The 16,415-nt window shown below is 52.9% G+C and overlaps 1 protein-coding gene across 1 annotated transcript in view; it reads left to right on the top strand.

The window, feature by feature from the left end:
* The first annotated feature begins 1,254 nt into the window (after positions 1-1,254).
* Sh3tc1 (SH3 domain and tetratricopeptide repeats 1) overlaps positions 1,255-16,415 on the top strand; it is a 35,844-nt gene continuing 20,683 nt past the window's right edge. The window contains exons 1-8 of the mRNA XM_051164732.1: positions 1,255-1,652; positions 6,350-6,592; positions 9,078-9,152; positions 11,431-11,558; positions 12,490-12,595; positions 13,858-14,004; positions 14,648-14,858; positions 15,907-15,983. Of these exons, the coding sequence (XP_051020689.1) occupies positions 6,397-6,592; positions 9,078-9,152; positions 11,431-11,558; positions 12,490-12,595; positions 13,858-14,004; positions 14,648-14,858; positions 15,907-15,983 (940 nt within the window). The 5' untranslated portion in view covers positions 1,255-1,652; positions 6,350-6,396. The remainder of the gene's footprint in view (positions 1,653-6,349; positions 6,593-9,077; positions 9,153-11,430; positions 11,559-12,489; positions 12,596-13,857; positions 14,005-14,647; positions 14,859-15,906; positions 15,984-16,415) is intronic.

The following is a 16,415-nucleotide window of genomic DNA, read 5'->3' as shown; positions in this document are numbered from 1 at the left end:
GGAGATAAGGAGGCGAGGACCCTGTTGTCAGTGCTGGCCTGAGTTGAGGGACCCTGGGAAAACACCTCTCTAGGTCTGTTTGGTATGGAGCCTGAGAGGGACACAAAGGACAGTTTCATTGGGCTGTCACGAACCCCCTGGCATGATATACCCAAGGGACTAGCATCATGGCAATGACAACTTGAACATACGACAGCCATGTCATGGATCAGAGCTGTGAGGACCGAATGCCTCCCAACTCTGCATTTTGCAATGGGGACATTGAAGCTCAGAAAGTGACAGGTCTTTCCAGAGGGCTCTCAGTCCAGTCAGGCTGGGGTTTAGGTAGCTCTCTGGGATTCAGAGACATGTGGCCTCTGCTTTGTACCCCACAACTTCAGGAGGATCCTGCTGAAGAGCCCTGCACCAGAACAGTACTTGCCCTTGCTGAATGGCTGGAGTGCGCTGCATACATTGCAGGAGGTTCTCAGAAAAATCCCCCTGGCCTTGGGCCAAGAGAGCAGCTTCTGAGACAAACAGGATACTGGTTTGGGCCACAGTGGGGACAATAGCCGGGAAAGGAAATGCCTCCAGACCCATGTATGGGTGTGGGCTTGCAGGGGCCTCTATTGACACAGCTTCTAGAAAAAAAAAAAAGAATAGGGCTGGTGGAAGGCTAGCTAGCATCCCAGGGGCCTGAATTCTCTAGGGAGACAGGGGTGGGGGTGGAAGAGAGACAGAGAGAGAGAGAGAGAGAGAGAGAGAGAGAGAGAGAGAGAGAGAGAGAGGGAGAGAGGGAGAGAGGGAGAGGGAGAGGGAGAGAATGAATCACATTACAAATGGAGACAGGCAGGAGATAGCCAAAGCATATAGCGAGTATTGGGAGCAAATCAGCCCCATCTTTCAGGGTGGACACTGTAAGGGCCTGAGAACATTAGACAGGCCTGCATCTGGGCCATGGGGAAGCTCTCATGGCAGGCTACAGCCTCTGGGAAGATAAAGTGTGTGTCCCCCACAGGCTTGGCTCCAAGGACACGGGACTTGGGAGCTGAGAAGGGGACTGGCTCTTCTTCTAGAATGCCCCGGTTGGAGTCAGTGGGCTGAGATGTGCCAGTGACAGAGAAGCAGAGCATGTGTATTTTGTGTGTATGCATGCAGACATGTGTGCTAGATCTGTGTACCCATACATGTCACCATGGCCACCCACATGTCTGCATTGCATGTGTATGCACATGTGTAAAAGGGAAAAGGGAACAGAAAGCTGAAGCTAGGGTTAGCAGGCCCTGAGGCTCGGCCACCCTTGGACTTCCCCAATCTCAGCCCCAAGGGTGTCCCCAGCCTTTACCACAGAGCACGGGGCTAGGAGTGGGCAGGCAGGGACACAGCCTGGCTCTGGTCCACAAGGAGCTAATGATCAACTGGCCAGTGGAGTTCTTGCCACAGTGCTGGCCCTGCCTTGGGTCTACAGGCCCCTAGGCTCAGGGAGGAAGTGAGGCAGGAAGCAGGGGGTGGTGGCTGTACAGAGCAGTCAGCCGGCTGTGGGCGGACCCTGCCTGTCCAGGCCAGCTGGAGGCAGCCTGTAGGCCAGTCAGCAAGGAGCTGCGCCAAGAGTGGTCACCTGGCACCTGCCTCCCTGGGCCTGGGAGGAAGTTCTCCGGAAGAGAGGAGTGCAGGTAAGGGGGCTCTTGGAAGGAGGGTACCGGCTTTGCCACAGTTGTGATCGATAGAGCCAGGCTTTGCCACACTTGTATCTAAGAATAGTATTCCACCTTCCTCTTTCTTCTGGCTTGATTGGGGTTAGGCTGGGGCAGAACCCCACCAGGGAGCTGGTGGAGACTGATACTGGGCCCTCCAGGGTTCTGCTAGACTGTCAGATAAAGACCAACTGCTAATTGTGATTTGTGACCTGGCCTTCACACTGACCCTTTGCAAATGTGTCCCTGAGATCTGGGCAAGACCATGGGAGTTGAGCTACAGCATGGGATTCAAAGGCCGGTGGGTCCCAAGTGATGAACTCTAGCCTTGGTTCATTCCGGGCCATGACAAGCACGGCTGTGCTAGCCTAGTGCTTCATGGCACCCCGTGCCTGTGACAACCTGGCCACTCTGAGTCTCTTTGGGTCTTTTTAGTTAACCAATGAAATGTGTAACTTGACTAGGGTCATGGACTGCTGTCTCTGGAGATCTCAGCAGGAGCAGCCTGCTCCAGGGCTCCAGGCCCTCCCTCCTCGCCCTAGGGTAGAAGAATAGCTACCTGTAGGTGGGACAAGGATACAAGTAAAGTGTGCTCGGATTGAGGGACGAGACTCCCACCACCCAACTTACAGTCACATGGGTGGAGTGGGGGGTCATCCTCCAAGTTGAGGTTAATGGTGAAGACTGAGGAAGATGCCGAACTGTCACCTCTATGTGACTGTCAACATGTTCCTGATCTCACAAAATGCCTTGCAACAGGCAGGGTGCCAGCGTCTCCAGTATGTGGAATTACAAATGGCGTGAGGTGGGCATGTGAAGCCCATTTCCCAGAAGTGGAAACTTCAGGGCATCACCATGTTCTATGGCTGCCATAACAAACTAGGACAGAAATTGTTCTCTTAGGGTTGGAAGGCCAGGAGTCAGAGACAAGGGTGTGCCCCCCCCCCCCCCCAGAGTTCCCCAAGGCAGGATCCTTTCTGTTTCTTCCAGCCTTTGCTTCTGGATGAAAGGCCTCTTGCTCTGTGTCACATGCCCTCCTCTCCTATGTGCCTTGTTCCCTGTAGAGAACCCAGGCACCACCCTAATCTGGCATGACTGCCTAGTGTCCTGAGACCATTCTAATCCAATATCCCTCAGGACCACACCCTATTGAGGTCCCCATCTGAAACCACCTGTTTCCAGTCAAGTTCCCATCCTGGTTAGTACGGCTGTGGAGAACACTGCCACCTCCAGGCAAAGTGGCAACAGTCCTGCAAAGCATAGGCTCAGGTATACCTTGGTGGGTCTCTGGCCAGACCTTTTGGAACACAGGCAGGGTCAACCACAGAGGCCCCTCCCTCCAGCCTACAGTATGTATGGGCTGTAAGCCAGCATGGTCTGTCTGCTTGATCCTCCTAACATGCTACAAGTAGGTGTTTTTGTTCTCATTTTATGGGTGGATAAACTGAGGCATAGAATAGTCTCCTCTACCCCCACCGCCCCCACTCCATCACTGAGATTGGCCCTAGGTCTCTGTGTTCCAGCAGTCAACTAGGTGGGTGTTGGAGGTCAGAGCTGGGTGGCTTACCTGGGGTTAACTGATGCTTCTGCCACCTGAGCAGAAGACAAAGACTGGAGGGAGACTCTGCAGGCCACTCTTAGTTGCTTGAGCTCTGGACACTACTTAGAGCTGAGCTGGCTGGGCTCTGTGCTGCTGCTGGAGCAGGCCTAGAAAGCCTTTGGAGGCCTGTGCAGAGAGGAGGAGGCTCCATGCAAGCAAGGGAACCAGGGTGGATTTGGGCAGGAAGGACACAAGGCCTGGATTTAGGCTGGGGAGGGGGTCAGGCTGACAGGACCAAAACCTGAAGGGTGCCCTGGAGGATGACCAGCATGACCAGCTGGAACAGTGCCTTAGGACAGGGGAGCAGGGGGGCAGACTTGGTACGTACTTCTGTCCCTGTGTTGTTGAGAACTAGACCATGCCAGGCTCCCGGTGCCTGCGTTTCGTTTTGTTTTGCTGTTTTCCTTCCGGATTGCGTGCTGAGGTGAATGGTTGTTTGCAGGGATCCAGGATCCCCTTGGTGTTTCTGGTATGAGATACCTCCTTCCTAGCTGCCTATCCCAGATTTTAGCCTTCAGGCACAGGTGGAGAATGAGAAGGATTTGACCACAGCCCAATCAATTGGATTCCATGAAAGGCAAGTGGCTAGGTGGGTGGGTGGCCAGATTGGTAGGTCAGGGACTCACTGAGGCCACTTCCAAGGGTGGGGTTGCAGCTGCCATAAACCCTTATCTCCAGATCTCTTCTCTATGAGTCTCCCTCCCTTTCCAGTCACCATTCTGCCACCACCACCATCCCCGCACCAGGGCTAAGTGACCCTGTGTTCACATCACATTGCCTGTATCCATCACTGCCTGCTGGGTGCCTGACATCCCAAATGCTCACAGGCCTGGTACAGAGCCTGGCACAGGGTGTTAGGAAGCAGTGCTTGTTGCAACAACAGAAAGCTTCAGAATGGCAGTCCTACCACTCCCACCCTTCAGAAGAGGAGATGCCCTGAGTTAGCCCAGGGCCAGTCCTCATGGTCCCCGCAGCACCCATGGGGGCTGGTCTGATCCCCCTCCCTTACCTATCGAGGGTTCTATCACTCTGTGCCAAATCTCTGCTGGGGTCCCTGTGGGCAGTTCCCAGGGAAAGTCCTTCCCCCAAGATGACCAGAGTCCTGAAAGTAACAGGGCACAGCAGGCCGGAGGCTCAGCATCGGGCAGTGTGACTGCCGTTGCATGTGCCTCCCTGTCACTAGAAATGGGCACCAATGGAAGTGTGTTCACATGGTAATTCTATACCCTCAGCCTCAGTTTCCCCATCTGTGAAGTGAGGGGTTGCATGAGCCTTGGGGTCCAACAGCCTGTCTGAGGCCCCTGGCAGTACATGACTGATGGTGAGCAGGTATGTTGTCTTTGTCACTCAAGGAACCCCCTTGAAGGCAAGCCTGGCTGGAAGGCTGGCTGAGTCAGTTCACATACCTGGGCAGTTCTTGGGAGAGGGAGCAGAAATTGGGCCAGGTGGTTCTGATGCACCTGGTGTACAGTGAATCTCACAAAGGTACTATTGTCCTAGTTTGGGCGGGAAACCAGCCCGGCTACCCTGGCCTCTACCTCTAGCCTCTCCTCCTCACCACACTCTGCACAAATGTTGAATGAAGCCCCAGCCATGGCAGGAAACCCTCTAGTCCTGGGTAAAGGTATTAATGGCCCCTCTGCTTTGTGCATCATAGGCCTGGGCTCCTGTCCTAGTCCCATGGCCTGCATCTGGTTAGAGCCCAGGTGACCCTACTTTCCTGTCTACCCGTGCTGGGAAGTTCCTCACCAGAGATCAGTAGAGATGGCCCATTCAGGTGGTGGTACTGGCTTGGTAGCAGTTGGTGGCACATGTGGGCGCTGTTCTTATTCTGGCAGCTGGGGTTCTGGGTCTGTATTTGGGCACCCAACTCCTTAGTATGTGACAAGAAAGGGTCAGACTGTGGACTCGGTACAGAGCATCTCTATGGCTTCTCTGTATACAGAGATGAAACCCCCAACCATAGGCAGATAATCTGACCTGAAGCAAGTCGGGCTTGCGGGCTGGAGTGTTCAGAACTTTATTCAGCCAACCTCTGCCTAGAGCCTTCTGTCCTCTCTGAGGGTGACACAGTTACCAAAGCTGAGGGTCTAGCCTGTGCTCCATTAGCTCCACCAGTGACCCTGCAGTTGGCTTACCTGTATTTGGTGCTCTGTGTCCTCTGGTAGCCGAGAGAGCAATGCAGGAACATGGACTGTCGGGTTACACCGCTCCTCTCTCCCTTCTGATACGAGGGAAGAGTGAGGCACAATGACAGATCCTGGGGCCACCAGTAAAGCTGAGGTTATGTGGACTGGAACCATATAGCCTACAAAACCAAGATCCCTTCCTCTGCTCACAGTGAGACCCTTTCTCTCAACATCTCTTCTACCCCTCCCTCTCCCCTCTTCTCTCCCCTTTTCTCTCTGCCTCCCCTTAAGTTGATTCCCTCAGCCCTACCTAGATGGGGTGTGTGGTCATGCACCTCAAAACCAGGATCCGCAGGTGTCTGATGGAGACCTGAGCTTGTTTCTGTCCCCACAGCTTCCTGTACATGTGTTGAGTCATCTGCAAGAATGTTTGAGCAGCTGTCTCGGGTCAGACTCTGAGCCATGTCTCAGGGACCTCCAGGAGAGCAAGAAGGGAGCCCCCCCAGTCCCTATCCCCATCCTCATCCCCATCCCCCGTGTCTCCAAGGACCTCGGATTAACAGATGAGATGACTTTAATTTGATGTCCATGTTGGTGCGGGCCTCTGAAGAAGCCTGATTCAGATACTTGACTGAGTTATGGAGGAAGTTGCCGACCTCTGAAAAATTGCATGAAGGGTTTGGATTATCTGGGTAGAAATATCAGCCTCTGTACAAAGGCCCTGCCACAGTGAAAACATGGCAGACATGAAGGAGACTGAAGATGTGGGTGAAAAGGCCTGAGGTGTGGAAAGAAAGTGCAGAAGCCTGTGGGTCTGGTCCCCAGACTGTCCTGTGATGCTGGGTACCCTGTCATGTCAGTCTCCTCTCCTCTTTACCTGGCTCTGATGGCAACATCATGTCTGTCACTAGGAGGCCTCTCGGCTGATCACTGTCCTCTCTCCACAGATGGCCAGCATCATGTCCAGCTCTTGGCCTTGAGACCACAGTGTGTCATGAGGAGCTCCAGGGAGGAGGAAGAGGAGGAGGAGAAGAAGGCAACATCTGAGGAGCTGCCCACTATGGGGCGGGGCCCTGAGGAGCCTCCAGGAGGCTATAGCCACGAGGACCAGATCCAGAGTGTATCCATGGGCTTGTCCACTGGCCAAGAGAGAATGGGGCCTGAGGAGGCTGAGGCAACAGTCAGAGGTGGTGAGTACTGCAGCCGAATCTCACTGTATTCTTGTGTCTACATGTCCATTCACTCATCTTTCTAATCCTCCATGCTGACAAGGTTGGCATGGGTACCCTGGCACTGTTCACTGGGCCCACTGAATTAGCCACACTGTGGGCTCGGTATAGAGGCCCATTCTCTGCCATTTGGGACCAAGCCCCTCGCCCCCATCCCCAACAGATGATCAGCCTTGAAATAAGCTAGGCTTCTAGGCTGGGTGCAGTGCAGCTAGGCTCAGTGAGTCCTCAGCTGACCAGGGGTCTCTCTGGGAGCCTAGGGATAGCAAAGTTTCCTGGAGGCATCTGGAGAATGTTCTAGAAAAATCCTCTGGATAATGGATAAGGCAGCCCCTACCCTACCTTGTCCTCATTGACCCTCTATTACTCAGGGTGGAGTGCCCTCCCACAAGGCAAACTAAGGCCCCTGTAGTGATCACACCAGGAGCTGGAGTCTCTTCCTGAGATCTGGGTGGCAACACTTGGTATGTGGCCACCCAGGCAAGCAGCTGAGTGTGTGATGCGGAAGTTAGATGGGCTGTACCCCAGGAGGCCTGGTTCTCATTCATGGTTGTCCACAGGCTACTGCTAGACTTAGGCCTCAGTTTCCTCCCCACTTGGAAAACCTGAGAGGCAACTTTAGCAACCCCCAGGGCTCCATCACCCTTGGGTCCTGGTGATAAGAGGAGGAGGGGCCTTCGCCCTTTTAAAGCTTCCTCACATTGTATGTGTGACTCTTGTCACTTGCTCAGCTGTCCTATCTCTGGTTTCCACGCATAGCCAAATGCTACATGCTCAGTGACTCCTGATTGACACAGAATCAATGACATACTAGGAGAAGGGTGTCCTCACCTTCCAGGCAGGCCTGGCTCAGGCCCTGCTGTGAGGAGGCTGCTGGGCACCTGCAGATTTTAGACCTTTCCTTTGGTGCTTCTGCCCCTGGGTGAAGAGGAGGAGGAGCCTGGTGGTCTAGTACTGACTCACAAACAGGAAATGGTCCTCCCAGGAAGGGAGGGCTAGGTGGGGCCAAGGGCTAGGGAACCCAAAACTCACTATGGCTGCCCTTCCAGAGAGATCTGGCCAGGAAACCAGAAGGGAACACACAGATAAGAAGGGAAATCCTGACAGTCAGCCCCGGAATCGGCCACCCAGGGAAGAGACTGCCAGTCTCCGAGCTGGGAGAGGGCTTGGGATGCATTTGGGGACCATGTGGCAAGATCTTCCCCTCAGTGGGTCTCAGAGATTAAATGCGAATTGTCAGGCTCAGAGGCAAGTCATTTGCCAGGGGAGATATCTCATCTGCCCTTTTCTGTTGTTGGGACCCTCTACACAGCACTGCCAAGCACAAAAGACTCCGCTCTATTGTTTTATCTTAGGAATTGGAATTGCTGGCTTATAAAGTAACCCCTACATGGGCTGGAGAGATGGCTCAGAGATTAAGAGCACTATCTGCTCTTCCAGAGGTCCTGAGGTCAATTCCCAGCAAGCACTTGGTGGCTCACAACCATCTATAATGTGATATGATGCCCTCTTCTGGCTTGCAGATGTACATGCAGGCAGAGCACTATACACATAATAAAAAAAATCTTAAAAAATAAAATAAAATAAAATAACCCCTACACACACACACACACACACGCACACACACACACCGTGGCACCAGAATGACTATAGCCAGGCCCATCCAGCCTATAGACTTCTACCTTAGGAGGCTCAAATGGCCGCCAGCAGCAAGGCTGCTCAGTGGGTGGGACATCCTCAGCTCCGAGTCTTGGAGGGCAGGGATGGGGGTGAGGAACATAGCAGAAGTCGAGAGAAACAGAGCAAGATGACTCTGGTCTCTTCCAGTGAATGTGAATGCTTCCAATGTGGCTTTTCTCCATGTTTGCTGCATTGCACTCTATGTGTATATATAGACAAGCTCATTTTTCTGAATTGTTTGAGAGCAGATTTTAGACATTGCACCCTTGCATCTGGAAAGACATCTGGTAAAGGGGACAGATTTGGAGGACTGAACTTGGAGGGTGTGCAGGGCACTGTCTTGAAGCTGAAAGGGAAAGTCAGCCCGGAGCTGTGTACACTGACTGACTGCACCTTGACCCATTCTGAGGCCAGAATTAGGCTACTGGGTTTGAGGGGGTTTCTTAGAGCATACTGTTAGGCCAACCGCCTATCCCATCTGGCTTTTTTGTTTGTTTGTTTTTGAGACAGGGTTTCTCTGTGCTATCTTGGCTGTCCTGGACTCATTTTGTAGACCAGGCTGGCCTCAAACTCACAGTGATCCACCTGCCTCTGCCTCCCGAGTGCTGGGATTAAAGGCGTGCGCCACCACTGCCCGGCTGCATCTGGAGGTTTTTGTGAAGCATCCTAGTTGGCTTATGAGAAAGGAGTCCAATGGCTTCCAACCCTTCTACCTGAGGGACCAGGTTGTTTGTCCCTCTGATCACAATCACCTGGTGTGTTGCAGATGTGGCTCCTCCCCGCAGCATGGCTGGGCAGGCTGCCGAAACCCCTTCTGGCCAAATGGCAGTGTATCCCACAGGTGAGTGTCAGAGCCAAGCCTGTTGTCTGTGTCACTGGCTGTTACTGTAACAGCACAGAGGTAGGCTTGTCGAGTGGGCCTCCTGCTTACCATGGGTGGCTGGACCCTTGCTTGGGATCTGGGGCAGCAAGGCACAGTGGGAGCACGCCAGGAAACAGCGCATGCCCTGTGGCTTGGGATTGAAAGAGAGAAAAGAGACAGGTCCTGCCATCTCTCTCTATTCTCTGCTGACCCAAAAGCCCCATCTTTTTATTTTGTTTTCATATTTCTGAAACAGGGTCTCATTCTATAAACCAGGCTGGCCTCAAACTCAAGGCAATCCTCCTGCCGTAGCCTCCTGTATGCTGGGATTAAAGGGGGGGCACCACCACTGCCCAGAAAGCCCTACTTCTTAAAGGTCCCATCACCTCCCAACCTCACAAGCTAAGGACCAAGGCATCAACACATGGGCCTAGGGGAGTGGTCACTCCAAGTCACATGATGAGCCAGTGTAGAAGGTCTAGAGCATCTACTAGCATCCACTAAGGGCTTTCCCTTTGGACTTATGGTGTCCCTCATTAACGTTATCTAGAACAAGTCAAATGCAGACCCCTGCTTCTGAGTGCTGAGGAAATGCACTAAGTGTCTCCACACACACAAAGACTGGAAGGTCAGGGTCAGTCTGTGTTTGCCTCTGTATCCTTACCCTTCCATTTATTGAGGACAGTTGGGGATCACTGCATACAATATTGCGGTAGGAAGCTCCCCTCATCCTTGGAGCCTCATTGTTGTCCCCAGCTGTGGAGAGCCTGAGCTCCCAGCTCTGTGGTTGAACTTAACTTTCACTTTTGCTGTTACACCTATGGTCCTCCGTCTCTCCTTTGGGATGGTCAGTGCTGGCCACTGTCACTGGGGGTGTGCAGGAACCATTGTGGGATTGCAAATGCAGAGCCTGCCTTTTATGAAGAAGGGCTTCACAAGTGACCATAGCTCAGGATCCTTGCAAAATGTGAGAGTCTAGAAGCGTCCACACTGCTCAGCCTCTGGACCTTCCCAACCTGGGGTGAGAATGTTGACATCAGAATCCCCTGGGCCAGAAGATGCAGGCGTGTGCTCTGAGATTGTCCCAGGGATTGGGGACGCCAGCATCTCTCTCTCCTTCCTTCCTTCCTTCCTTCTCTCCTCCACTCCTTGGTATGGAGAGAACAGCCCATGAGACGGCTACTGCCAGCAATTGGCAGTTTCACTTTGACCTTGAGGGCCAATGGGCCAATTCTCTTAGCATTTCCAAACACTGGGACTGACAAATTGGATGCCCAGGAGCCTGGATTCTGGGACAAGAGGCATTAGAGAAGATAAGTGCAGTGGGAGGGAGGCCTAACCCAGGATAGGGCCCAGGCAAGGCCAGCCAGCAAGGACTCGATATGGTAAAGAGCTGAGATGCACTGAAGTCTTGAAGCAGCCGAGAAGACCACACAGGACCAACAGATTTTCTTTTGGGTGGGGGGTTAGAGACATTGACTCCATGGACAACTTGTATTTAATGGTCTATATGCCCACACTGGGCAGCTCTCAAGAGCCCTGCAGCCCCAAATGGCTGGTAGCCCCTACATACAATGTGCAGACAAATGGTGTATCCACCATAAAGAAAGACCCACTGGACCGTGCTACCCTGCAGTGCTGGGAGCCAGGCCAAGTTATAATGTACAAGGTTCAGGCTGTGTGGAGATCAAAACACTGAGGAAAGCCCAGTCAAGCTAGCTGCAGCTCAGCTGCCCCTCCCCCAGCCAATGCATCTTAAGGGTAGACAGGGGTAAGCGTTGGCGGAACTGGTGGTAGATAGATCAGGTGTGAGGGTGGGGTCCTTCCGAGTTAGTATGGAGTCAGTATGGAGGCTTCAGAGTACCTGGCATGCCTATAGTAGTTGTCTGAGTTGAACCCACGTCTGAATCTGGGGTTGTGGGAGTGGGAGGCGGAAGATTACAGTTACTGAGGGGCCCTTGCTGAATGGGTGCTCTTCTCTGGTCCATGGGAGTGGGGATGGAGCATGAATCCCCTTCTTGTACAGGGCAGGCACAGTTAGGGAAACTGAGGCTGGAGAGGTAACAGTAGCCAGGGTCCTGTCTCCTATTGGATGACACAAACAGCTGAGGAAGTAGCTATTCGTGCCTTTATAGGCATGGTGAAGCTCATTGGATTATAAACCTCTGTTGAGGGGTGGAAGATGGTGGGGGGCATTTCCTGCCTCCCCTCCAGTTGGGGCCAGACAAGCTGCCTGACACACCTCCTGCTCCTCCAGACCTGACCCTGCAACTATTGGCAGTGAGGCGGAAGAGCGGGCTCCGGAGCCCCAGCCTGCAGCAGGCCCTGCGGAACCGACTCCGCCTGCTGGAGAATGACAGCCGGGAAGTGGCTCGTGTGCTTGGAGTGAGTCAACCCTCAGGGGCCTGGGGAGCAAGTGGGGACACTTCACAGCAAGGACGGAGGGGGAAGGCAATAGAACTGGAAGAGAGGACAGTGAGGGGCAGGGCTTAGTGCTTGTCTGTGCCACCTTTCGAGGTCCTTGAGCTTAGAGTCTGGGCTGTGTGTCATTATCACAGACTTGGGGCAGAGTGTCCATGCTTTGGTGTTGGCCTGACCTGTGTGAAACCAGCTTCTTCCTCATTTTCATTGTCTTTTTCTTCTTCTTCTTCTTCTTCTTCTTCTTCTTCTTCTTCTTTTTCTTCTTCCTCCTCCTCCTCCTCCTCCTCCTCCTCCTCCTCCTCCTCCTTTTCTTTCTTTCTTTTTTTATTTTTGTTTTGTTTTGTTTGAGATAGGGTTTCTCTGTGAAGCCTTGATTGTCCTGGACAATCTTTGTAGACCAAGCTGGCCTTGAACTCACAGAGATCCACCTGCCTCTGCCTCCTAAATTCTGGGATTAAAGGCGTGCGCCACCACACCCAGCTTGAAACCAGTTTCTCTTTGGTTACACTGAAAATGCTTAGAATATTGCCTCCAGTGAGCCGCTGTATCAGATAACCGACACTAAGTTCCTAGTTCGGTCCCTGGCCCTCAAGCAGTGGCTCAACAAATGGTGCCTCTGGGCTGCAGGTTCTAGGGTTTGGATCCCACCTGACTGCCTGACTGCTTACAGGAAGTTGGCTCTAAATAAGTAGCCTTGGGTTTCTGTTTGTTTGTTTGTTTCCTGTCAGGCAGATAAAGATAATCAGTTTTTGAAATGTAAGGGAATGAGCCCTGTGCTTGTCACCCCAACCAGGGCCGTTCTGCAAGTTCCCTCCAGGGCCACACACCTGTTCTCTAATGGCTGGATACACTGGACGAGGAATATTGTCATCACTCATTGTCTCTTCCTGTTAAGGAACTGTCAGCCAGGCTGCTGTCCATCCACAGTGACCAGGACCGGATCGTGGTGACATTCAAGACTTTTGAAGAAATCTGGAAGTTTTCCACCTACCATGCTCTTGGTAAGACAGCCTTTCCACAGTGGATTGTGGCTCCCCCTACCACCCCCTTTCTTGGAGGAACCTGGCATTACACCATCCTAGACTCTTCAGAAAAAAAACAGAAACAAAAACATGTGGGCCAGGCTCCGGGAGGTCAGGACTTTGCTGCAGGATATGGCACTGAGATTTGCGGTCCCTCTCTACCATTTCTCAGAGAAAGGCTGGACTCTTGCATCAGTGCACACCCTGATATGCCTGCTGTCTCGATCTTGGCCTGCTTCCAGGCCCGCCTAACCTGCAGCCTCTAAGCTACATGCAGTCCAGGAATGTGGGCCAACACAGACTCATACATTTACTTACAACATGAGATTTTAGCTGGGCTGTGGTAGCTCACCCTTTAATCCCAGCACTCAGGAGGAAGAGGCAGGTGAATCTCTGAGTTCAAGGCTAGCCTGGACTACAGAGCAAGTTCCAGGATGGCCAGGGCTACCCAAAGAGACCCTGTTTTGAAAATATAAGCCAAACCAACCAACCAAACAACCAAACAAACAAACAAACTATGAGATCTTAAGAAATCAGTTACACAGTTGTTTTCCAGTGTTGTTTGTTAGACCTTTTAGATGACAGTGATGTGGTCACACCTGCGGCCATGCTGTCTTTGCGAAGGCTTCTGTGAGTCACCATTTCTTAGCACTCCAGGCAGGCAGGGGAGGAGCCACCAGAAGTCGGTTCATTGTTCAGTGTCGTATGAGTCAGCTTGTCCTTTGTCCACCCTCTAGGCACCAGTAGGGGACTGTGTCATCCAGAAGACAGTAGTAGCCTTTTGAGTTTCTGTTCTCAATGTCCACCACGTTTGTTGTAAATGAAGGGTTCTCTCGCCATTCTTCCTAACTTTATAAAGGGAGTAAGGCTATGCCTCCCAGCTAAGACAGTACTTGATAAAGGGATGGTCCCTATGCAGGTGGTGACAGTGTCCCACAGGCCTATGAAGGACTGATGGAAATGGTCATAGAGGGCACTCGCCATGACACTGGGCATGGACATCACAGTGTGCCTTCAAAGCTCCACACCCTTGACATTTCTGAATCCCAAGGCACAACAAGGCCAGATGATGTAGTGGGTGGGCAGGTGTCACCTTAACAGCCAGGACAGTGAGATGGGGACCCACAGGGTATGGATAGAGGTGCTGGGAGATTCCCAGGGTCCTCTCCAGGTCTGATATTTGAGGTCTTGGGATTCCCTGATCCTCCTGGAGCTTATCAGTGACAAGCCTTGCCTTGTAGGCTTCACACACCACTGCCTGGAGAACCTGCTGGTAGACCAGACCTTCTGGCTGCTCTCACCCAGTGAGGAGGAGGAGACGGCCATTCTTGTGTATGTCAACAAGGATGCCCTGAAGCAGACACACAAGAGCCTCCTCGCCCAGGAAGGTAGGCAGCAACGGTGACCTTGGTTAGATCATACAGTGCTGGGGACACTGTGGGGGTCAGCTCTAGACACAGGAGTCTGTTGGGTGAGGGGCATGATGTAGCTAGCATAAGATGCCCTACACATGGTCACTGGTTTAAAAAAATGTCCCAATAAGGGACTGTCCCACCTATAAGCCCCAAAACGTGAGGTGTGAGGAGAATGGTGAGAAAGGGTTTGCTTACAGCTTCTTACCCCTGATTTGAGCTTGTTGGCCTCGTAGAGGGAGGACCTTGAATCCCCAGGAAGGAACCTCAATGCTGCTTTACCTCCCTGGCCATGGGTGAACACCCAGATAAGGCCGAGCTCCTTGGTAGCTATCCAAGCACAAAGGAACATGGGAATCCCATGTCTATCCCTGAATAGTGCTTGTGAGAAACTGAGGCCCAGAATGAGTCTGAGTCTGACTCAGCATTTAGGTGTGGCTGGGACCTCCTTTGGGCCCCCAGAGATGGGTATGCTGGGAAGAACAGGGTGGGACAGGTTCCTGCCAAGGTCCTGTTCTCCTCACTGTGGGTCTTGGGGCTGGGACTGGCAGCTTTCCTGTTTGACAGAGCCATGGCTGCCCGGCTGGACCCTCTGATGACTGTCTCTATCCTTTTAAAGGGCCCTTCTTTGTCCTGTGTCCCGACCACCATGTGAGAATGACGATGGGACCCCAGGGTGCAGGGAAGGGCCGCCAGACCCTCAGGCGGGCTTCAGGGATCCCTCTGGGAGTGGCAATCCTGGAACCAGACTCCTCATGCCCCACGCCCAGCACGTCCTCCAAGGTGGAAGCCACAGAATCCGAGCCAGAACTCTTGACTCCATTTCATCAGTAGGTACCAAGCTGGAATTCCATCCTGAGGCCCTCGTTGGTGTGGGGCCTCGTAGATCCTACTCCATCTGGAGATTCTGGGTGTACAGAGAGACATGAGACAGGCAGATGGCAGACCACTCCATGCCCTCCTACTGCTTCCTGTACGTGGTGTGGCTGGAAGTGCAGTCACATGGCTGCCTGTTTGGAGGAATGATGGCATCTCCTAGGCAATACTACCCAGAAGGAGAGGGGAGAGTTGAACGTAGCACGTTGCTACTTGTCATGATCACTCTGGAGAGCATTTCAAAGTCACATTTGAGGCACAGACAGTAATCTGCACAAATAAAGACTAAAGGAAGGTAGAGCTGGAGGTCCTGAGAAGAGGGAACTTGGAAAGCCCTGTTCACTGCAGTGCATGGCCTCCTGTTCACTGCAATGCACAGAGTGCAAGCTCGCTAGGAGCCTCCTGGCCAGCAAAGCGAAAGAAAAAACTCTACCTCCTGATTTACCAGGCCCTTGAAGGAACAGCCATGGCTGGAGGTCTCTCCTGAGGAGAGGGAGGAGTTTCTGCCCGGAAAACACCCTATGCACTGGTAGCCCCATCAGGGACAAAGTGTGCCCTTGGGTGTCAAGTTCTCAATAGAGAAGGAGCTGCAGCGGTCAGCCAAGATTTCCGGAGAAGCTGAGGCCCAAAGTAGGCCACACAGCAGATGAGAATCTAGGAGACCCAGAGTTGAAATTCAGGCCCTTGCCTGGGCTACAGGCCTTTACATTCTTCTGGCCCAGGCTGCTCCAGGAGAGTGGCAGGGCAAAGCCTTGGGAAGGTGGGGTATGATCTGTAGGGCCCACGGTAACTGGGGTGGCAGTATCCCTTAGGGTGATATGCCCAGTTACGGGCTGCACCACACACACCAGCTTCAGGGCCGTACAGCTGGGCACGTATGTTGAAGCAGGGGTGGGTAGGACTTATGTGTGTTCCCAAGGGCTGTTGCTTCTGAGCAGTCTACAGAACACTCCTGTTCCCCATTCGAGACTCCACAGCATGGACCTCTTCACCCCACTCCAGGTGGACTCTCAGGGTCCCTTGGGATCCCATTGATGAATCCATGAGTGGACCTGGGACACCTGATGCTCAGCCGATGGGTAAGTGTCAGACTTCACTCTCTGGGGGAGAGGCAGCCAAAAAAAGATGTCAGGGACTAGTATTCTGGATGTTTCTGCATTTGTACGAAGTGTTCCCTAAGCCAGAAAAGGAGGCTGGAAACCCTGCTATGTACTCAGGATTATCTGATGGTCAGAGTGGTTCAGGGCCTAACTAAATAGCCCAGCACCTACAGAAATGGGCTGGGACTCTTCTCACACACCACAGAACCAAGAATGTGACATCACGGGATACTTCACTAAAACTGGTTCATTGGGAGCCCCTAGGATTGCTGGACTCTGGAAGAATCTGTGGGGCAAGATGGAGACTGAATACGCAGCTAGGCCTTCCCTGTGAGGAGCTTTAGGCTGCCCTTCAGCTTGGAGGAGGGGGAGGCAGATTACTCTGCCCCTTGTGAAGCCAGCCAGTGTTTG

Source organism: Acomys russatus, chromosome 22 (assembly GCF_903995435.1).
Source record: "Acomys russatus chromosome 22, mAcoRus1.1, whole genome shotgun sequence".
In the NCBI taxonomy this organism is placed as follows: Eukaryota; Metazoa; Chordata; class Mammalia; order Rodentia; family Muridae; genus Acomys; species Acomys russatus.
Note: the sequence above shows the minus strand (reverse complement) of the source record. Positions and strands in the feature narration are given on the sequence as shown.